Source organism: Heteronotia binoei, chromosome 7, assembly GCF_032191835.1.
Source record: "Heteronotia binoei isolate CCM8104 ecotype False Entrance Well chromosome 7, APGP_CSIRO_Hbin_v1, whole genome shotgun sequence".
Lineage (NCBI taxonomy): Eukaryota > Metazoa > Chordata > Lepidosauria > Squamata > Gekkonidae > Heteronotia > Heteronotia binoei.
Genome location: NC_083229.1, coordinates 24190629 through 24213571, shown reverse-complemented (window position 1 = coordinate 24213571; position 22943 = coordinate 24190629). Strand labels below are relative to the sequence as shown.

Genomic DNA, 22943 nt, shown 5'->3' with positions numbered 1-22943 from the left:
TTTTAATATTTTTTTTTAATTTTGGGTTTTTTTGCAGTGCTATGGGGGGAAATGTTCATTCGCAGTGCTGGAAAAAGCCCCATTTTGTGAGTGGGAAACCTGGCATGTCCTGATTGGAGATTCCGCAGGGCGGGGGAGAGCAAGACCAGGACTGCTATAACACTTCTTGGGTTTCCACAGTAGGCCACATTGACAAATGGTTAATTGCCTAACATTTTTTTTAAAAGGAGAATGGAAGAGAGACCCACGGCAAGAGAAACAAATCCTCAGACTGTACTGACCGAAGACCTCCACCTTCGCCTCATAAAGCTCAACACATGATAGCAATACAATACCAATTACTTTAATGAAATTAAAGACCTTAGCTTGCAATATGTTGAATATTCTTGGGCATTCAAGTCTGTTTCCAGAATATCAATTATTGTTGGGGAGGAAAGGGCAGATGCACAATGTCTTAAAGCCTATAACCCGATTTCAATCATGATTCCTTAATTTTTTTAAGCAAAGGCTATCGGACTAGCTACTGGCTACCTTTGTAAATCCTGAAAACAATATACCATTCTATTTCCTATTCGATTCCTCAGCCAAAACTCAAACCCGGAACTGCCCGCCCTATCAGTTTCAGAGCAGTTTCGCCCGATCGAGGGGGCCACCACCACACAGAGAGTGCAGGCACTTAGGGGGCTGTGGACACCCAAAAAAGCAGGGACAAGGCTGATCGCTAGCAGGCGGGAGATTCCAGGCAGAGGGTCCGAAAGGGAGTTCCCTTGAAGATGCAAAGGTGCTGGCTCCTGGACTCTTCTGAAGCACCTCCTGCAATGAAAAGGCAAAGGAAGAGCCTGGACCAGTTCTAAGATGCAGTGTATCGGTTTCCAAGGAGAAGGGCAGAGCCTACTCCTTGTGTGGCTGCGGGGAGAGATCTCCAAGCCCAGAGATGTGTGAGAGAAAAAAAATCTGTGGCCAGGCCAAGGACTTGTGGTGGTGACCCCACCCCAGCGAGTACGAGCTCAGCACACTGCTAGCCACCCAAGCTGTGTCGCAGCAATCCCCAAATCCCCATCTTTTCCATTCAAGTCATAAAGATTTCATCTCTGAGAAGCTAGTAGCCGCCAAGAAACACTCCGACAGGCACTCCCTCACTGGGATCGCCGGCCCAATCCTACACACGTCATTCCCTCAGAGGTCTCACAACGTTCGATGGGACTGACTCCCAGTTGAGCATGCACAGCACTGAAGTGCATCAAGACAGCTGAAGTGCTCTAGACAGCCATGTTCAGAAAGAAGAGCCTCATCCCTGTTAGCCTCCCCCCACACTTCAGCTGACCAAGTTGGCCTCCCTTCCCAATCAAAAACAAAGCTCAGGCTGGTGGAATTAGAAGCAAACAACCCACAGAAGAAGTCTTCACTGACCGATTCCTGGCAAATAAAAGGCTAACCACTCGAAAACGGCATTTTTAAGTATTTGAGTGAATCCCTTGGATCAATGACACCAAAAGAAGTCTTCGGCCAAGGGGGGGGAATTCTGACAGGATTCTGTGGACCTTTGGGCTGAAAAGAAAAGCAGCCTAAAAGAAAAAAAAACTGCTGCCAAAAAAGACAGGTACAGTAAGAGAAAAGACACTGTGCTAGTAAATATTAAAATGTTTTGGGCGAGTGTGTTTTTTAATAGTAGCGCTGAATCAAATCTACCTCGTGCGTTCAGTTTCATCATCTCTCACCAGGAACCCAAAAAATTTAAAAAACCTTTATAAGCTCAAACTCAAAAGCACTGGACCACAGCTGGCCCTTATGGATGTTCCACAGTACTAGTCCTTCCCATGTGCAGTTGAAGATGCTCCTCAAAGGTGGGGGGGGGGCCATAGCAGCAGAGGGCTTTTCTTCTTTCACTGATCGCCAAGCCGAAAGCCCCGGCCCCAGTTGTGCCTTCCGCCGCCCTGGTGGTCGTCTGCTGGTCTGCGCCAGCTGGCAGGCGGAACGCCAAATCCCGATATTCCTCCTCTCCTGTTGGGCAACCAGCGGTACCTGTAAGCCAATGGAAAGCACTGTTCAAACATATGTCTGTGTGCAATCAAAACTAATTAATACTTGGTAAGCTTGTAAGCCCTTTAAAAGGATAGCGAAGGGCTGATCTAAAATAAAAATTTAGGCGAGATGTCAGATATTAGGGGTTTTTTTCCTAAACTGTTCTGTAAACCGCTTTGAGCCCCACATTCCAGGAGAAAAGTATGATAAAAATACTATAAATTAACCCTTCATTAAGCCATATTAGAAAGCTGTCTAAGGGTCAAAACCAGGAGGACAATACAGGACGACTAAAAAGTTCACATAGTATTCCGCAGCTTCACCTACCTGAAACTGCCAAACGAAGATGATAGGGAGAGTACCAGAATCTCAGAGCTTTTAACCACAGCAGTGAGAGACCAGCATAGTTTTCCAGTCTTACAGCTTTGCCAGCTTACTTTTACAAGCAGGGAATCCTGCCTTATACTGACAAAATCCAAGGTTTGATGGATGGACTGACAGAATCCAAGGCTTGAAGGCTCACAGTATTGTTGTGATGCTTAGCAATCTCCCCAATGGCCTCTGAACACTCCTCTCCTAAAGGTTCAGGCATAGTTTCTATTACTGGCAGGTTTTTAACCCCACATTGATTTTGTTTTGATTTTTTTTATTTCTGCAAACCTGAGGATGCCCTTAGATCTGTAGGATGATCTCATCTGCAGGGCCGGCCCTAGACTGTCTGGCACCCTAGGCAAGGCTAACTTCTGGCACGCACCCTCCCCCAAACATTAATAACGTCACCAAGTAACATGGGGGCGTCTAATTTGGCACACCCGGAAGGCCAGCACCCTAGGCAATTGCCTAGTTTGCCTAGGAGCAGGGCCGGCCCTGCTCACGGCTCTCATGTCAGGTCTCACTGGTTCATGTCTCCAATCTCTGGGTTCAAGTGTCCACAGGGGGGTCCATGGAGAGAATTAGATAGATTGCTTCTCCACTTATAGACCGCTTAAAAGACACTAGGGTAGTTTATAGCGTAGACTAGAAAACAGACAATTCTTTCTTCCCAGGTCTTTACTTATGCATCTGAGAAACTACGATGAGTCTTGAAAGGCTATTCAGATGCCTTCAAAATCTGAACTAGCATATGAGTGAAGAAGACTCAGCTGTGAACCCAGAAGACCCTCATTCAAATTTCTCTTTGAAGATATGAAGCCAGCCATAACTTTAGCCTCAAGCATGTTTTCCCCAGCACCGATCAGCACTATAAATGTAGGCAGTAACCTACATTAGAAGCTGTTGTAAGGACTGTTGAAACAGGAGTGCTCTGAACACTCAACTATCTACAAGGCATGATTAAAAAGCTTTCGGTGGTAATTCTTGTGCCCAAAATTGCTACTAGGACAATTTGACTAGACTTAGAAAACGCCTGCTGGATTTCCATTTCATTCGACAATTGTCTCTGTTCTCTCTCTCCCCTCTTCTGATTAAAGTTTCAATTTAAAAAAATCAGCTTTCCTTTACTGTTTCTGGAGCTGGAGATGCCCCATCTAAGTGACGTGGCTGACACAATCACAGATTCACTCATCTGGAAAACTCACGTGGATCCCCTGAACTCTCTTGCTACTGTCAAAACATTTGCGACTCATTACCTGTGGTATGCTGCAGATATTTTTAAAAGAAGAAAACACAACCAAAACTTACAGAATCTGAGGTGTCGACAGGAAACTTCTCCCTCCTAAGTCCAATGGATATTTGTACATTAAGAAAAAATACAGGTGGCCAACCAGATTGCCAATCAGCTCTTCAATGAAGCTGGAGCGAAAGAAAGAGCGAGATGTTACAAGCTTTGAACTGTTCAGAAGTGTTTTCTGCCGCTGGCCTGAAAGTGTCCTAGAACCGTAAATATGCAGGGTGCTCTGCTGGAAAGTCACAGGCCCAAGTCCTTCAACGGTTCCTGTTAGGCAAACAGTTTTCAGTTTCCATTTGAAAGGAAAGCGCCATCTGAACGCCCATTTGAACGCCAGCATCAACAAGGAATCTTCAACGATTGTCACTTACTCCAACTCATTTATACTTTGCATTTCAAAGGCATGAAATGCACTCAGCCAGCGCTTTTTTTGTAGCAGGAACTCCTTTGCATATTAGGCCAAACACCCCGGATGAAGCCAATCCTCCAAGAGCTTGCAGGGCTCTTCGTACAGGGCCTACTGGAAGCTGTGAGAGGATTGGCTACATCAGGGGGTGTGGCCTAATATGCAAAGAAGTTCCTGCTTAAAAAAAAAAAGCCTTGCACTTAACATTCTGGAAGGTCACAGTGGTAAGAACGTAAGAAGAGCCCTGATGGATCAGACCGCTGGATCATTAGCCCAGAGCCTTGTTTCACACAGCAGCCAACCGGTTACTCTGGAGGGGCAACAACATGGCACAGAGGCCAAGGCCTCCTGGCACTGGCATTTGGAGGTTCTCCACCTCTGAATCTGAAGGCTCACTTTAGTCCCCCATGGCTAATAGACACTGATAGACCTGTCCTCCATGAATCCACCTAATCCCCCCTTTTACAGATGTCTATGCTGGATCCAAGCAGCTTTCCTAGGGCTGAAAAGGAAAGTGGGAGGACTCTTTAACCACCAAAAAAAGCCTATGTGGGGAAAACTCTATTTTTGACACCCAACATGATGCTGGCTTAGAGCAGGGGTAGCTCTCCAGATGTTTTTTGCCTACAACTCCCATCAGCCCCAGCCAGCATGGCCAATGGCTTAGAGTGCTGAACTAGGATCGTGGAGATAATACACGCCCACACACGAAGTCTGATGAATCTCCTTGGGCCTGTCGCATGCTCTCTGCCTAACCCACCTCCCAAGATTCCAATCCACCAATCTTTATTGCATCAGCAACAAAATGCAATAGCAACTAACAACTAGACTCAACCGTCGCACCTTCTAGGACAGTCGTGCAGATAAAACAAAATGGAAGAGGAGAATAATGTAAAAGTGCTTTGGGGGAAAAGTGGAGTATAAGGGAGGTAAATAAATAACACCTCAGGGATCTTCATATACAAGAGCCATGTGGGATGGGGGCTGCAGCAAGGAGGTGAATCGAATAAGACTGACTGAAAAAAGCTGGCGGGATCCAACCCAAAGAAAAGACTATAGGCTGTTAAGTTTAACTGGTAAAATGCATAGAAAGAGGAGCAGAAAGCTGAGACACAGGCTTAAATCCTAAGCCTGGCTTCTAGTGACACAAAGCCCTCTTTCATGGCAGGGAAGGGTCTCGGTTGTCCAGGGCCTTCCTCCAGCTCTCAACACTTTCACGCTTACAAGAGAAGGGTCTTTCAGTGAGCCGAAAAGGGCTTCCAGCAAGGATGTGGGTGTCCAAGTCAGTGCCCCGGTATCACCTCCCACCATAAAGCACCGTACAAGCAAGGAACGAGGGTCCAAACCTCAGATTCCTTTGCAAAAGAGCATTCCGGGAACACTTACGCGCTTGAAACGATCAAGTTGAACAACAGGATGACCCACGGTAAATAGAAGGCCTAGAGAAAGATCCAAGAAGAGCTTTTAGCACTGTGAAAACTGATTGCCTCGGACCGAACCCTTCAAAAGACACCGCGCCACCCAACCGACCGCAAATCACCAACTAGCTTAAATACACAGCTTCAGCAGATACAGTTGAAGCACAGGATGCTCCCCCAAAAAATATAAAAAGGAGTTTTCAAAAATGATTTGGAAAGCTCTGTTCTATCCAGAAAGCCAAAGGTAATGGACAGTGGGCTGGATCCTGTATATCGGTTCCTCAATGGGCAGCAGAGGAAAGTGCCACTTTCAATGGTACAGATCTTAAGAGATCTCTGGGATCCAACTCAATATTTGAAAGGATTTTTCCCTTGGACATTAAAATCCAAGAGACAACTTGGGTGTGGAAAGTGTCATCAAGTCGCAACTGACTTACGGAGACCCCAACAAGACGTTTCAACGCAAGTTAGAAGCGAAGGTGGTTCGCCATGCCTACTTCAGAGTTGTCTTCTGGGCCTGGTACCTTCAAATACCAGGAAGGACAGCAAGGAACAGGCAACCCTGGGAGTGAACATCCACCCTTTTATCACTTCCAAGTAGAGACGGTGCCAAACCCTGATTGCAACCGAGGCCCAGGAGGTGGGGCCGAGGGTGGTACATAGTGGAGACTTCCATAAGAACATAAGAGAAGCCATGTTGGATCAGGCCAATGGCCCATCCAGTCCAACACTCTGTGTGACACAGTGGCCAAAAAACCAGGTGCCATCAAGATGTCCATCAGTGGGGCCAGGACACTAGAAGTCCTCACACTGTTGCCCCTCCCATGCACCAAGAATGCAGAGCATCACTTGCCCCAGACAGAGAATTCCAACAATACACTGTGGCTAATAGCCACTGATGGACCTCTGCTCCATATGTTTATCCAATCCCCTCTTGAAGCTGGCTTCGGTCAGGTACAACTCCCTGACAAGGATTTATTTCAGGCTTGTGGTTTGTTGATTTTCCTAATACTTTTGTCATTCCTGATGAAGAGCCAATTATCCAAAGTATACTCATATATCCACAACTGTGTTGTTTGTAGTTATACATGTATCTGTACACATGTATTCATGACTGTACTAACTCATGTATTAGAACATCAGCATTCACTAACCCTTAGATATGTTTCTTATATTCTTTGAAGGTTTCATGTAGAATAGTACTGGTAACAAGGGAGCCCACCGTGGAGGGTAAGCCACTGTGGGAAGTAAGAGCCTCATCTCGTCTCCCTAGTAACAGAAGACAGGTACCAACTAAAGATGTCTGTAAGCTGGAATGCGACCTTGGCACTGCAGCCTGAGAAATAATTCAAGGCCTTTTAAATGGGAGAATTAGGTGGAAGGTGTGATGGGCCGTTAACCTGTAACCTATATTTGGATTGTAAATTTCGTTTTATTTCAGTCTGGCAAGGCAATAGCCTTGAGTATACATGCTACAAACATTTGCTATTTGTTTCTTCATTAAAATTTCTTCTGCATGTACTCAAGAAGTCTTGTGACAGCTTCCAAGCCAGGCCAGGGAGGGAAAACCAGGTCGAACATACAGGGCCCAGAGAGAGAGAAAAAGTGTGCTGGCTTGGAGAGAAGGAAGTTTCCGGCTCAACATTACGAAGAACTCCCTGATAGTTAAGAGTGCTTCCTCAGTGGAACAGGCTTCCTTGGGAGGTGGTGGGCTCTCCTTCCTTGAAAGTTTTTAAACAGAGTCTAAATGGTCATCTGACAGCAATGCTGATCCTGTGAACTTAGAGGGAGGTATTTGTGAATTTCCTGCATTGTGCAGGGGGTTGGACTAGGTGATCCTGGGGGTCCCTTCCAATTCTATGATTCTAAGAGGACTAGGGTTCCTGAACCCACTCTCCTAACCATTCTGAGGCTGGCAGGGAGGCCAGTCCAAACCTATCCAGGATTGCAGAGGATGGGCGAGTCAGTATAGCACAAGAGACGCCTCACACCAGCTTTCTCTCCGTGATACGGGAGGCTTACCACATAGCAGGGGTGGGAGAGGGGGAATACCACACAGGAGTTATGCCAAAGGCTGTAGGGGAAGGAGCCCAGCCACTCAGCCTTACCTTAAACTGCGTCCCAAACAGAAATGATACAGTCACATCTTTGTTTGCCTGGGCCCAGATGTAAATCACGGACATGACTCCGGCAACCATCATAACCTACAAGACAAAATGAGACCCGACATCGTGAACAGAAGACCAGAGCAAATGCACAGAATTCACAACCAATGGTTTACTTGTACCCAGAGAGGACGCCCCATAGTTTTAAGCATGAGGCAGGCCTGTACCACTTGCGGCCTGCTGAGCTGACAGCAACTATCCCAGCCACGTTAGAGTAGCCCATCAGAAGCCTGATACAGGTTCAGCTGCTCACCTGGGGAGGAGGGGGAGGAGAGAGGGAAACAGCGAGAGGGAAAGCAGGAAGGAAGGAAGGAAAGCAGGCAAAGAGAGAGAGAGAGAAAGAGAGAGGAAGAGAGAGGAAGGGAGAGGAAGGGAGAGAAAGGGAGAGAAAGGGAGAGAAAGGGAGAGGAAGGGAGAGGAAGGGAGAGGAAGGGAGAGGAAGGGAGAGGAAGGGAGAAAGAGAGAAAGAGAGAGAGAAAGAGAGAGAGAGAGAGAGAAAGAGAGAAAGAAAGAGAGAAAGAGAGAAAGAAAGAAAAAGAAAGAAAGAAAGAAAGAAAGAAAGAAAGAAAGAAAGAAAGAAAGAAAGAAAGAAAGAAAGAAAGAAAGAAAGAAAGAAAGAAAGAAAGAAAGCTTGATGGGTCATAAACTATGTAGGCTGGGTGCCGAGAGAAACACCCCATTCCTGGCTGTGCTCATTCCAACTTAAGTCTCCGTGCCTGAGACTGGCTTCCACATAAGCAAGCCTAGCTCTCAGGATTGGAGACAAATTAAAATGAGCAGTTTCTTCAAATCTGATGATGCCGCTCACAGTGGAATACATATGTGAACCAACAACTGAACCAATAGCCAGCGTGGTGTAGTGGTTAAAGTGTTGGATGAGGATCTGGGGAAATTCAGGTTTGAATCCCCACTCTGCCATGGAAGGTTGCTGGGTGACCTTGGGGCAATCATAGATTCTCAGCCTAACCTATCTCACGGCTGTCGTGAGGATAAAAGGGAGGAGAGGAGAAGCTGTAAGCTGCTTTGGGGAAATAGGAATGAATGAATGAAGGGGACAAAGGCATTGCAGATTTTAATTTTATTTTTGACTTGCTTATTTAGAATTCTCCACTGAAGCTTGAGGAATTACATCCACTGCAAAAATACAACCCAGAAAAGCAGTTGTTTTTACTGCCGACATGACCTTTAACCATCTTCAAGCACCAGACGGGCTGCCATGTGGAGGATGTTGCACAGTTGTTTTCTGTGGCCCCAGAAGGGCGGACCAGGACCAACCGGTAGAAATTAAATCAAACGAGTTTTTGGCTAAACGTCAGGGAGAACTTCCTGACAGCGGAACAGGCTTCCTCAGGAGTTCTTCTTTGGAGGTTTTTAAGCAGGGGCTAGATGGCGTCTGACAGCAATGCGGATCCTGTGAACTTCCACTGCCTGGTCCTTTCAGCTGGAGGTGCCAGGATTGAACCCGGAACCTTCCGCATGCCAAACAGATACTCCTCCCCAGAGCCACAGTCCCTCCACAAAACCACAAAATACATGTGAATAATGCCAAGGAGGAATGGCAGGCAAGTGATTTGACATGGGGCTCTTCCATGATGAATGCTGACAAGCGAAGACCCATCCCTTTTCCACCACTGCGCACCTCTGAACAAGGACAGAAGCGACCGCCTGCCATTTACTTAGATGTGCCATTCTTACTTGACACGAGTCACGCCTATTTTGGATCTCAGCACTTGCACTGAAGCACAACACAGAAATGTAGACGTGACCGTTCGCCTGCCGGATCATTTTGAGGAGCGGAGAGGCACTTACCCTGAGGCCCACCGTCAAGGAAGCAATCTTTCAAGAGGTGGCTAAGGAAAACAAATTGGATGTAACGTAAGAACAGTTGTGCTGGATCAGACCAAAAGTCCATCAAGCCCACCATCCTGTCTTGCACAGTGGCCCACCAGAATATAAGGGCCAACGAGAGGGCATAGAGACTGAGGCCTTCCCCTGATGCTGCCTCCCAGCTCTGGGATTCAGAGGCTCAGTGTCTCTGAATGTGGAAGCTCCCCTCAGTCACCATGGCTAGTAGCCATTGATAGACTTTCTCTGCCATGCATCTGTCTAATCTCCTTTTAAAGCTGTTTATTCCTGTAGCCATCACTACATCCTCTTGCGGCAATTTTCACATTTTAATCGCTCTCTGTGTAAAGCAGTATTTGTCTGTCCAGCCCATCAGCTTCGCTGGTTGCCCTTGAGGGAGAGAAAAAGTTCTCTTTGTCAACTCTCTCCACCCCATGCATAATTTTAAAAACCTCTGTCACAGGGATAGTCACATGTGGCTCTTTCACACATTACTGCGCCCCTCTAAACGCCCACCCAGCCCTTCGGCTGGCTTGGAAAAGGCACTTCTCTCTTTAAATCTCTTCTCCAAGTCAAGCCAGCCAGCAGCTTGGAGAATGCATTTAAAGTTAAAAGTTGCTTTCTTTCTACCACTCCCTCCCCCCACTTATTTGCCTACCTGCCGGCTCTCAGACATCTGACATTTATTCTATGTGGCTCCTTCATTAAGCAAGTTTGGCCACCCTTGCTCTATCTTGTCCCCCCCCCCTTCATCATCTCTTTTCTAAACTGTGAAGTCCCTGATTCTTCAGTCTTTCCTCATAAGGAAAGTGCTCCAACTCCCTTATCACCCTGGTTGCCTTCCTGTGTACTTTTTTCCTCTTTTGAGATACAGGGGCTAGAACTGTACACAGTATTTCAAACTGGGGTTAGTTTGGGCACCTTGGAGGCCCAGATGGCATATTTGTTCCACTGTTTCCATAAGTGCTGCTCCCTGAAACAGGCAAAAAAACCCCTCAGCGGCCACACAAAAGGATACAGCTATGCAGACCCAGTTAAAGAGAAGCAGGAACAGGTAATCAGCTGGCCGGCCATCGAACAAACCTGCGAACAAAAGAAGGATGTCAGCAAAACAGCTGCTCAGGTTTCGGTTCATGCTATGGTTTTCCCAAGAGGCAGCGGGTGGCTCTTAAAGGCCATGATTATAGTGCAGGGGCACAACAGCCGCAGCTCTCGCTCAGAGGAAAGAACGAGACTCTGTTTGTAATCTAAAGGGACAGTCTTCTTCTTGCCTCCAAAGAAAGGATTATTTCAACAGATCCTTTTAACCCAGGGACGGCCACATGTGGCTCTTTCACATATTGTGTGGCTCTTGAAGCCTCCACCGCCTGTTGGCTGGCTTGCAGAAGGCATTCCTGTCTTTAAATCACTTTTCCGAGCCAAGCCAGCCAGCAGCTTGGAGAATGCATAAAGTTGCTTTCTTTCCACCTCTCCTTCCCTCGTGCCTCCCCCCATCTATTTCCCTTCCTTCCGGCTCTCAAACATTTGACATTTCATGTATTGTGGCTTTCAAACATCTGATGTTTCTTCTATGTGGTTGTTACATTAAGCAAGTTTGGCCACCCCTGATTTAACCTATTACCCCACGATTTGGGAAGAGAAATCGTTTATTTGGCACAGGCGGCGGTCTGAGATTTGGTGTCATTCTTCAAAAACACAGAGGAAAGAAGAGCATCAGAGCTGAATATCTTGCCTGGAAGCAGCCCCCGTGCTGTGATCAGAGCTTTAAGAACAGATGTAATACAGCTACCCAAGTTATTAGGGCTTCAAGAATTAAATGTTGCAATCAGCGCAGCAACCAACAATACGCTTCTCTGCACAGCCCCAGGGAGTTCAGGCTTGCTCCTAAGTAAGCCTGCGCAGGAGGAGGTGACACAGTTTTAGATGGCTAATTCAACAAGGAGAACTTGGAACGGTGAATTGAGAGCACCATTAGCTTATTTCAACATCAGTGCAGTGCCACCTCTCAGCTATTATAAGCTAAGACGCAAAGAAAAAGTTACGAGATTTCCACACCGCAGTCAATACCTCAAAAGGATGCTGCAAGTGCACAAGGAGCACGCTGAATTTTTATTTTATTAATTGATCGGTCCATTAAGAAGCAGGTCAACAGCAATTCTCCTATTGGCCAAGAGGTCTAACGTACATATATCAGGCTTTTTTTTGAGCAGGAACGCACAGGAACACAGCTCCAGCTGGCTTGGCATCAGGAGGTGTGGCCTAATGAGTTCCTAATGGCCTAATATGCAAATGAGTTCCTGCCGGGCTTTTTCTACAAAAAAGCCACGTGAAACAATGGTGATGTCAGGGGTGTGGCCTAATATGCAAATGAGTTCCTGCTGGACTTTTTCTACCAAAAAACCCTGCATATGATTCTATGTGTCCTAACATATGCTAACAAACAAGTGATTTTGAGCCATACTAGAGGATTATTGTGGATGAAGCTCCCTTAAGACGTGCCATATCAATTGTGCAATACCTGAACACAGCCCTGCAACAAGCACCAGTCCTTTCCGAGTTCTGCAAATGGCCACTCTGCCTTGATCTATGCGACAGCCCTGCCCTGGATAGCCCAGGCTACCCCGATCTCATCTGCTCTCAGAAGCTAAGCAGGGTCAGGCCTGGTCAGAACTTGGATGGGAGACCACCCAGGAAGTCCAGGGCTCCCCTGCAGAGGCAGACAGTGGCAAACCACCTCTGTTCGTCTCTCGCCCTCGAAACCTGACAGGGTCTCTGTAAGTTGGCTGCATCTTAACAGCAAATTTTTTTAAAAAAAATCCCACACAACATGCAGACCGGCAAATGCTTCCATCAGCCTAATATCGGTTTCATACTCAGCTGTGTGGCTGTAACAAGTGACACGTGAGAGATCCAAAGATGCTTGTTTAAGGGGTCAAAGGAGGCCACACCCACAGCTACCCCTTAGGAAGCCAGCCTGATAAAGCAATCATAGGCAATATTTATATGATAAAAGATCATAAACGATATTTATTCCATAAGGAGACAACAAGCAACAGGCAGGATTTCAACAATGGAGGGCGGAGAACGACAGAGCAGACCCATCATCCACCCAGCACAGCCAGATCCCCAGGCTGCTGCTGGCACTCCACCAGAACCACGCCATGGGGCATGCAAAGTGTCATTTGGAACCTAGCAACGGACACAGGTAGCATCGCTTTCATTCCTGCCCTTGCCAAACTGGTTATCTGCCCTGACCTGGCTAGCCTGATCTCATCAGATCCTGGAAGCGAAGCAGGGTTGGCGTGGGTCAGTATTTGGATGGGAAAACCACCAAGGAAGACCAAGGTCGTGACGCAGAGGCAGGCAACAACAAAGCATCTCTTGCCTTGAAAACCCCACAGGGTCACCGTAAGTCAGCTGTGACTTTAAGGCAAAAAGAAAATAAAACGGTTATCCACAGCCGTGTTACCAAACCACGGCTTAATCTTTGTAAATCTTCATGGACTTGTACAGCTCTTGGGTGACAAAGCAACTGTTTACTCCTTTTCCTTTTGGGGGGAGAGGGAGGAAAACAAGGGAATCCATGTCCTAATCTTATTTGAAGAGCTGGCAACCCCAAAACACGTAGCACCTGCTCATGAATGTAAGTCCTTTTCATGTTCCACTTCTGCATCACAGTAAGCACCAAGTAGTGAGGTACAAGGCAGAACAACGCTGAGAGCTAGATCAGGGATGGCCAAACTGCAGATCAGGAGCCACACGTGGCTCTTGCGCACGTATTGTGTGGCTCTTGAAGACCCCACTGCATCATTGGCTGGCTTGAAGAAGGCATCAGTATCTTTAAATCGCTTCTCCAAGCCAAAGCAGCCAGCAGCTTGGAGAATGCATTTAAAGCTGAAGCCACTTTCTTTCCACCTCTCCCTCCCTCCATCTATTTCCTTCCTTCCCTCCCTGTCTTGTGGCTCTCAAGCATCTGACATTTATTCTACGTGGCTCTTACGTAAAGCGAGTTTGGCCACTGCTGGGCTAGATCCTTAATTCTGCGCCTTGCTTCTGTCCAATGCCTTGGTCTGCACTGGACTAAGCAAGTCACAAAACATGCTGGCCAAAATCTGGTATGTTGATGCCTATATGGCCATAGACAGGATCGGCAGAGATTCTGCCTGCAACGCACCTTACATTGCCTAGTGATGAAAGGGAATATCAGCAGCACCACTCCAGCCAAGAAATCTGAACATTGATTCCCTCCAAGGAGCCAATTTGTTCACTGGAATCTGCCTTAACTCCCTGCCTCTGGTATAGATTTCCCTCCCATTCCACAGGAATCGGGGGGGAAAGCACAGCCTGAACCGCAGTTACAAGACCCAACAACTAACAACTCAGAGGAAGAGCTACTTACTGCACGTGGATGGACACACACCACCCAGTGCCTGGTTTCAAGGTACCAGCACCCAGGCAGGCAAGCAGTCCACCAGAGAGACAGAGTCGCAGAGAGAAAAGAGGGACGAGCTGCACGAAGAAGGTCCTTGTATAAATCGATGGTGCGGTCTCATTTGGAATACTGTGTACACTTCTGGCCACCGCACCTCAAAAAAGATATTGAAAAAGTACTGAAAAGGGCAACTAGAATGAGTAAAGGGTTGGAACACTTTCCCTATGAAGAAAGGTTAAAACGCTTGGGGCTCTTTAGCTTGGAGAAATGTCAATTGAGTGGTGACATGATAGAGGTTTATAAGATTATGAATGGGATAGAGAAGGTAGAGAAAGAAGTACCATATTTTTCGGACCATAAGACGCACTTCCTCCCCCCCCAAAAAATGGGGGGGGGAGTGTGTGCGTCTTATGGAGCGAAGGGACGATAGGACGTACCTTCCTCCGGGGGGGGGGATCCGCTGCCTCCGCCTCCGATCCCGGCACTTCCCCCGCGCCTGCCTGCCTGGCTCCAGCTCTGCTTCCAGCAAGCGCTGGGATTGCTCCACGCTGCCCCCACCACAAACCCAGCGCTTCGCGAGCACCAGCTGCAGAGGGGGCACCGTGCTTCCTCCGTGCCTGTCTGCCTGGCTCCACCTCTGATGCTTAAAGCAAGCGCCGGGATCGGAGGGCGGAGGGAGCGATCCTGGAGCTTGCTGTAATGAAATTGCTAAGCAGTTGGGTTAGAACGAATAAAAGTACTTCTTCACCCAAAGGGTGATTAACATGTGGAATTCACTGCCACAGGAGGTGGTGGCGGCTACAGGCATGGACAGCTTCAAGAGGGAATTGGATAAACATATGGAGCAGAGGCCCATCAGTGGCTATTAGCCACAGCGTATTGTTGGAACTCTGTCTGGGGCAGTGATGCTCTGTATTCTTGGTGCTTGGGGCGGGGGCCCAACGGAAGGACTTCTAGCCCCACTTGTGGCCCTCCTGATGGCACTTGGGTTCTTTTTTTTTTTGTGGCCACTGTGTGACACAGTGTTGGACTGGATCGAACATTGGTCTGATCCAACATGGCTTCTCTTATGCTCTTATGCCCACTGCTTGGCCCAGTGACCAGATCTGAGCTCAAGTCAGTGCTTTCCAGCCACATGTTTTTGCAGATTTTAAATAAAACCTGCATTTTATTTATTCATCGCATTTCATCCCACCCTTCCTCAAAACAGCTCAGTACAGTATGTATTGTTCTACCCTCCGACAGTTCTACAAGACGTTCAGAGAGAACAACCGGTCTAAAGACATCCACTAAGTTCCTTAAGAATGTAAGAAGAGCTTTGCAACAGGCCACTGGTCCGTTGAGTCCAGCATCTCTCACAGTAGCCAGCCAGTTGTCCTAGAGGGCCACTAAAACAGAGCAGAGAGGCCGAGGCCCTTCCCTGATGTTGCCTCCTGGCCCCAGGATTCGGAGATGGACTGCCTCTGAGCCTGCTTGCGGGACAGGGTGGGGTATAAATGGACAAATTAAATTAAATGGCAAATGGAGATCTGAATCTAGGTCCTCCGAGTCCAACTCTCCCACTGCTTCACCACAGTGGTATCCTGTATTATCTCAAAGAGCAAATCAACAACAGATTTCAGCCTCCCTGCAGAGTAAACAGCTGCTGGTGCAACTCTGTGAAACCTACCTGCTTCCGGAGAGAAATCCACAGAGAGTAAGGAAAAGCCCAGTTCTCCACACACATGCACGCGTTATACCATCACCCTTAACTCTCAGGACAAACTGAGTGATGGCTGAGGGCCAGCGTTCCCTCTAAGGCGAGTTAGCCTGAGCTAGCTCACAGATTTTTAGCCTCCAGCGCACACCTTTTTGTCTTAGCTCAGGAAAAATGGCCCCAGAGCACAGTAATTTATGCAGTAGCTCACAACTTTCATGCCAGTAGCACACAAAGTACAATTTTTCTCACAAGATTCTGCAGCTTAGAGGGAACACTGCTGAGGGGGACTTGAGAGGAGACTATTTTAGTCCAGCCATGCCCAAGTCCATTACCGTAATGAGGTCCCTCCCTCTCTCCTGCGTCTTTCCGGGGGGGGGGGGGAGCTAGCACTATGGGGAGCAGAAATGAAGCATTTTGCGAAAGTTATTCACTTACTTCCCCCTCCCCCACATCAGTCATTTGCTGTCTAAAAGAAGACCAAAGATTTACACCCTGTTCTTCTCTCAGAGCAGTTTACAATCTCCTTTATCTTCTTCCCCCCAAAACAGACACCCTATGAGGTAGGGTGTGGTGCTGAGAGAGCTCTTACAGCTGCTGCCCTTTCAAGGACAACTCTGCGAGGGCTAAGGCTGACCCAAAGTCACTCCAGCAGCTGCAAGTGGAGGAGTGGGGAATCAAACCCGATTCTCCCAGATAAGAGTCCACAAGGGGGGGGGGAAGTCAATTTTTATTAGGCTCCCTTGTCTACAACCAGTGTGGTATAGTGGTTAGAGTGCTGGATTAGGATTGAGAAGATTCGGGTTTGAATCCCCACTCTGCTATGGAAGCTTTTTGACAGATCAAGATGGGTAGCTACGCTAGGCTGCCTGTAGCAGTAGAAAAGAGCAAGAGTCCAGGAGCATCTTAAAGACTAGCAAACTCTGTGGCAGGGTGTGAGCTTTCGTGAGCCACTGCTCACTTCTGCAGCGACTCACAAAAACAAAAATCATACCCTGCCACAAACTCCGTTAGCTTTTAAGCTGCTACTGGACTCCTGCTCTTTTCTAATGGAAGCTCACTGGTTGATCTTGGGCCAGTCACACACTCTCAACCTAACCTACCTTTGGGCCAGTCACACACTCTCAACCTAACCTACCTTTGGGCCAGTCACACACTCTCAACCTAACCTACCTTTGGGCCAGTCACACACTCTCAACCTAACCTACCTTTGGGCCAGTCACACACTCTCAATCTAACCTACCTCACAGGGTTGTTGTGAGGAGAAAATGGAGGCAGAAGGAAGGCTGTAAGCCGCTTTCAGCCTCCGTATGAGGGATAAAAATAGGGAAATAAATAAATAAGGGCTTCCAGGAGGCAATTCCATGGGTAAAATGGCCAATTACAAACCTGGGAAACAAAGGTACAATCTGCAGGTTTGAACCCTCCAGGCCCGTGGTGGCCAACTTACTTAACGTTAGAGCCACAGAGAATAAATATAAGATGCTTGAGAGACATGAATGTCAGATGTTTGAGAGCCAGAGGGAAGGAAGGAAAATAGATGGGGGGAGAGAGGAGACAGGAAGGTGAGGTGGAAAGAAAATTACGGTAAATGCATTCTCCAAGCCGCCAGCTGGCTTGGCTTGAAGAAGTGATTTAAAGAGAGAAATGCCGTCTCCAAGCCAGCCAGGCGGGGGGGAGGCTTCAAGAGTCACATAATATGCATGAAAGAGCCACACATGGCTCCCGAGCTGCACTTTGGCCACCCTACTCGAAGCCATCTTATGACCTTTCGCCACCTTCCCTCACAGGACTGAAGGCAAGTCACGTTTCAGCTGTGGAGAGCAAAACTATGAAGAACAAAAATGGAAAACCTGCAGGGGAGTCAAACATGTGGCCCATGGGCCAAATCTGGCCCCCGGAGGGCTCCTATCAGGCCCCGAGCAACTGTCTCTTATATGCTTCCTTCTCCCTCTCTCATGCTTCCTTCTGCATCTAATAATAATAATAATAATAATACTTTTTATTTATATCCCGCCTTTCCCGCCGAGGCAGGCTCAGGGAAGCTCACAACACATAAATACAATGTACAATAAAACCATACGCGATAATTACAATTACAATTTTATAAAACCATCATTAAATCATTAAATCCACTTGTATTAAAATTAACATTATGGTGCTATCTCAACTTGCTTTGCAAGGCTTGCTCAATTGCACAGGAGCTACAGAGCAAATTTTCTCCATTGGTTGAGGCTCCTCCCCCTCCTGGTCCCCTGGGGAGGGAATGAAAGAGCCAGAGCTTCCTTTGCCCAGTTCCCTGGATCCCATAGGAGAAATACAAAGAAAGCACCTTTAAGACCAACAAGTGCTGATGTTTTAAGCATGTTTTATTTTAAGTTTCTTTTTTAAAAAAAATAGTCGTGTTTGTCGGTGTCCTTTAAAAAGTTTGCATCTCTGCTACCTAATCTTAAATAGGCACACACATGGCCGAGCCCAACACAGCCCAGCCCAACAAGGTCTTATTTATGTCCGATCCGGCCCTCATAACAAATGAGTTCAACACCTCTGCTTACACAACCACACAGCCCTTGGCCTACACAGGGCTTGGGAACTCTAGCGACATCAACAGGAGTCAGGCAAGGGACTAACAACAGACGGATACACAGATTGGGCCACTCCCTGCATCTGATTTCAACGTACTTTTAGCTAGCCATTGTCACCCAGATCTCAGTTCCACCTCTAATTCTACGCAGCCTTCACTTTCCTCTCTAGCTTGATACTCACTACATGTGTGTAAAGCACTATCGAGTTGCATGTGACTTGTAGGGACCCCTTGGGGTTTTCAAAGCGTGAGACCTTCAGGGGTGGTTGGCCATTGCCTGCCCTCGCACAGTAGCTCTAGACTTGCTTGGTGGTCTCCTGTCCAAGGACTAACCAGAGCCCACCCTGCTTAGCTTCCAAGATCTGACGAGGTCAGGTTAGCCTGGGCCATCCAAATCAAGAATGTGTTTCCTGGCAAGAACCCAACCATATCCTCAGGAGGGTAAATCCACTAAGAATTCTCCTCCATAATCTCCTTTGGGTTCTCCCTTCTTGTGTTTAAGCAAAACAAGGAGAATTCAGCGAGCTTTAGAACAGAGTGCTTCAGTTATCTCATAGGGATCCACCACGTATAAATTTATTTCAGGTGTTTGAATGAGGAGCTGAATCAGTGTGCTTCTGCACAGGACAGACATTGAGGGTTTGGAAAGCAAGACGCAGAAGGGGAGACTGTTGTATGCCATCTCTTTAAATATGGCAGACAAAACACTTCACGCATGCACACATAAACATTAAATGGTACGTTACCTGTTTCTAGTCGTGAGGAATACTGATACAAAAAATATAAATTCACCAGATAATGAAACCCAGTCATTGGGTTGACTGGGTAAAACAGCATTGCACTGATCGGCCTCCATATCTGTTGAAACAAAGAAACAAACAAGGTTATTAACAAACTGCATTTTATTTCACAAGCCTCCTGATGAGCTAGCTTAAGAGGTACCAGAGGTCAACATCTGGCACTGTTGTTCAGCAAGGCATCATTAACCAGGTCAAGTGCAATCAGACAAAGAGAATGAGACTTGGAGCATCTGTACAGTGCCAAATCCAATACAGATTATGGAAAAATAGGAATGTGGCACTCCAAATACCACTGAGGGCAAGGGACACATCATTAAAAAAAAAACAACTCTGAGGATCTGGACAGCTCAGTAGGTCCTCAGATGTCTAAATACCTGGGTGCATCACTTGACCCTCACACCAAAATCCCCCAAGGGGATTCCCAAACTCAGGAAAATGGGCTCACAGGCCGGCTATTCTGAAAAATGGATCCGTCCCCATCCTGATACTGCCGTTTGCCTATCAAATATTGTCAGCTCTTACCTAATTTGTTTTAATAACGCATGTACACGTTAAACCTGCTTACTAAAATATTTATTTCATTCCCCAATGATGACACAAAGTACTTTATGCCATTATCTTCTCCTTCAGTTTGTCCTCATAACAACCCTGCAAGGTAGGTCAGATTAAGAGTGGATTACTGGCCCAAGATCACCCAGCGAGCTTCCACAGCAGAGTAGGGATCCCAACATATATCTATGTGCTGCCCCCTCCCATTAAGAACTTCAAAGGGCAACCAGTAAAGACTGCAGAATTCAAAATAAAAATTGTTTTGTGTGTTCAGCAAATTTAATTCTCTAAAGTTCAAACAATGGAATCCCTTGTATTATCTCAGTTAGTATAAGTGCAAACTCACTAAACTAGAAACTATATTATTGTTGCACATAATATTGTGGTAGGATTAAACTTTGCAGCTGGCTAGTGGGAAATAAAAGCCAGCCACAAAGCCCAGCCACAGTCTGTGGATGCCTGACCACACCTACGCCAAAGATACTTTTATGGTAAATCTTCCAGTTTCAAAGATAATACACAAAATTAACCACAATAAATGTAATGCTAATGTCACATTAGGCAAGTTAACCATCCAGTCTCATATTGTGGAAGGGTTACCAGAATCTGATATGGAACTAACTAGCAACAGTGGGTTGGACTCAACCAGCCTTTCAGCTGCTGAAAAAGGAATGAGGGGTTTCCTTTGACCACTAAAAAATGCTACACTGGGGATCGCAGGACCTGCATGGACAAAAGTCACATGGACACGGGATGGGAGATTTGGCAGGGCTGAGTAAAAAAAAGCTAGATCCAACCCAGTGAACTGGAGGAGCTCCAACAACCTTCACAGCTGAATTCTGGTGAAATTTTTGCTGCTTTTTCCAAGAACGTCCAGGCTACCAGAAGGCAACAGCTTGATGTGATCCACACCACCTCACACCCTCTGGAACCAGGGGGACAAAGAGGATATACAAACATCACTGGTTGAAAGTTGCCTCCTATTCACCCCTGTAAAAATTTTCGCGACAAATCAATGAAGCATGTACTTCCCTTGGACATTACTTAAGTTTACAGGGGGAAAAAAGTTGGCTAAGAGGTTTCTTCCCTTAAATGTAAACAATGTAATAGAAACACACTCTGTATAGTCTTAAAATTTTTACAAGGTAGGAGGGGTGGCACACAAGGCATCAGATTGCTCTTCTGGTACTTTGGGCATTCTTGGATGACAGAGCAAAAATGAAAGTCACCCAACTGCTGTCAAGCTTATTGAGAAATATTGGTGCTTGACAACTGCAAAATTACAAATGATAATGAAAAGTCTTTGATGCCAAACTAGTTTCAGAATCCCCATCAGCTATCTGACAAAGAAGCTTTGACTCTGAAAAGCTCACACGCTGGAAATCTTGGTTTTTTAAGGCTGCTGTTCAGACTAACAAGGCTGTGGCACTCTAGGGCCTCAGGCAAAGTTCTTTCACCTCAACTACTCTATCCTGACCTTTTAAATAGAGACAATGGGAACTGAGCCTGAGACTTTTGAATGCATGCAACTGTCACCACAGCCCCTCTTCTTTGAAAGTAGGGTTGCCAGGTCTCCCCTGGCCACCAGTAGGAGATGGGGGCTAGCAGTGCCAGATCGAGCTTGGGAAACTCCTGGAGATTTGGGATAGATCCAAGGGAGGATCGAGAGGACACAGAGGTGCAATGCCACTGAGTCGACACTCCAAAACAGCCCTTTTCTCCAAGAGAACTGACCTCTGCAGGCTAGAGATGAGCTGTAATTCCAGGGTATCCCCAGGTCCCACCTGGAGGCTGGCATCCCTCTGCCATGAGCATCTGAAGCTTTGAACTGGAAACGTCAGGAGGATCCTGGCCCCTTCCACAGATAAAGTACTAGGGTTGCCAATCCCCAGGTTGGGGCAGGGGATCCCCCGGTTGGGAGGCCCACCCCTCGCTTCAAGATCATCAGAAAGCGAGCGGGGGGGGGGGGGGATGTCTGCTGGGCACGTCATTATTCCCTATGGGGACCAATTCCCATAGGGTATAATGGAGAACCGACCCACAGATATTTGGGGCTTGGGGGGGCAGCTGTATTTTGAAGCAGAGGCACCAAATTTGCAGCATAGCATCCAGTGCCCCTCCCCAAAAAAACCTCCAAGTTTCAAAAGGATTGGACCAAGGGGTCCAATTCTATGAGCCGCAACAGAAGGTGCCCCTATCCATTACTTCCAGTGGAAGGAAGGCATTTAAAAGGTCCCTTGAAATGTGATGGTCAGAACTCCTTTTGGAGTTCCATTATGCTTGTCACAACCTTGCTCCTGGCTCCACTTCCAATGCCTCCCGACTCCACCCCCAAAATCCCCAGATATTTCTTGAAATGGACTTGCCAACCCTGCAAAGTACGCATGCCAGCTGCACCACACTTCCCTATTTGGAACTGGTGAACTACAAACCGACGATAGATCCCAGTAGGCAGCCGCGTTGGTCTGAAGCAATAGAACAAAGCAGTAGACAAGTGCACCTTTAAGACCAACTAAGTTTTATTCAGAATGTAAGCTTTCGTATGCTCTTAAGCGTCTGATGAAGTCTGCTTAAGAGCATACGAAAGCTAACATTCTGAATAAAACTCAGTTGGCCTTAAAAGTACACTTGTCTACTGCTTTGTTCTATAAACCGACGAGTCCTCATCAGCAAAAAGAAGAAAAAGCGTGGGGGATTTCTGCGACTTTCCACCCAGTCATGAGCTCAAGCTGACTCCCTCTCCCAGCATGCCGCAGAGCACCAATACGCGACTACGACTCCCAGTAAGCGGATCGCCTCCATGCCGCACGCTGTTCTACGGTCTGGCCCCGCGCAGTGCACGCCGGGAGCTGTAGTCCAGACGCTCCTACCTGGAACTGTTTGAAGAAGGGATCGGACAAGAGGACGAGGTAATAGGGGTTGACCAAGCCTATCTTGCCGACGATGGTGAAGCCGACGGTGAGGAAGAACCAGTAGCGCGTGATGAGCGGGATGCCCCCAATCCAGTCGGCGAGGTCCGACATCTTTGCCCGCCTGCCGCCCCTCGAGTGCTACGCGAAGGGGCGCCGGCCTAGGAGTTTAGGCCTTGCGCCTCGCGCGGCTGCCGGAGCCGTCACTACAGCCGAGTCGCAAAGGATGGACGAGAGGTGGAGCCCGCCTTCCTCCGACGTAGCCGCTCCGAATTCGGCCGTGACAACAGCGACTTCCTGTCCCGCCCTCCCGTTGCTAAGCAACGGAATAAAAGGAAGAGGCTGCAGGTCTTCCATTCCTTAAAGGGGCCGCCGTATCCGCCTGTCACCCTTGTTCAACGTAGGGCTGCAAATAATTTACCTGAGAACTTTATTAATGTAGATAGTCATA

The 22943-nt window shown here is 47.3% G+C and overlaps 1 protein-coding gene across 1 annotated transcript; it reads right to left on the bottom strand.

Moving 5' to 3' along the window:
• Positions 1 to 1635: 1635 nt before the first annotated feature.
• On the bottom strand, positions 1636 to 22822 carry DERL1 (derlin 1). Its single transcript, XM_060243256.1, has 8 exons — positions 22454 to 22822; positions 18981 to 19092; positions 10541 to 10605; positions 9487 to 9513; positions 7621 to 7716; positions 5481 to 5533; positions 3703 to 3813; positions 1636 to 2022 (listed from the first exon to the last, which is right to left on the bottom strand). Exons 1-8 carry the CDS (start codon positions 22604 to 22606, stop codon positions 1884 to 1886), a joined length of 756 nt encoding a protein of 251 aa, XP_060099239.1. The 5' UTR covers positions 22607 to 22822; the 3' UTR covers positions 1636 to 1883.
• Between the last annotated feature and the right edge of the window lie 121 nt (positions 22823 to 22943).

Excerpts from the sequence above, each read along its gene's own strand:
- DERL1 (XM_060243256.1), bottom strand. The coding sequence starts at position 22,606 with ATGTCGGACCTCGCCGACTGGATTGGGGGCATCCCGCTCATCACGCGC. Across the intron at positions 10,606-18,980 it reads TTCCTCACGACTAGAAACAG|GTTTGTTCGATGGCCGGCCA; the intron begins GTAACGTACCAT and ends TTTTGTTCGCAG. Across the intron at positions 5,534-7,620 it reads TGTTTGGGACGCAGTTTAAG|GCCTTCTATTTACCGTGGGT; the intron begins GTAAGGCTGAGT and ends ATCTTTCTCTAG.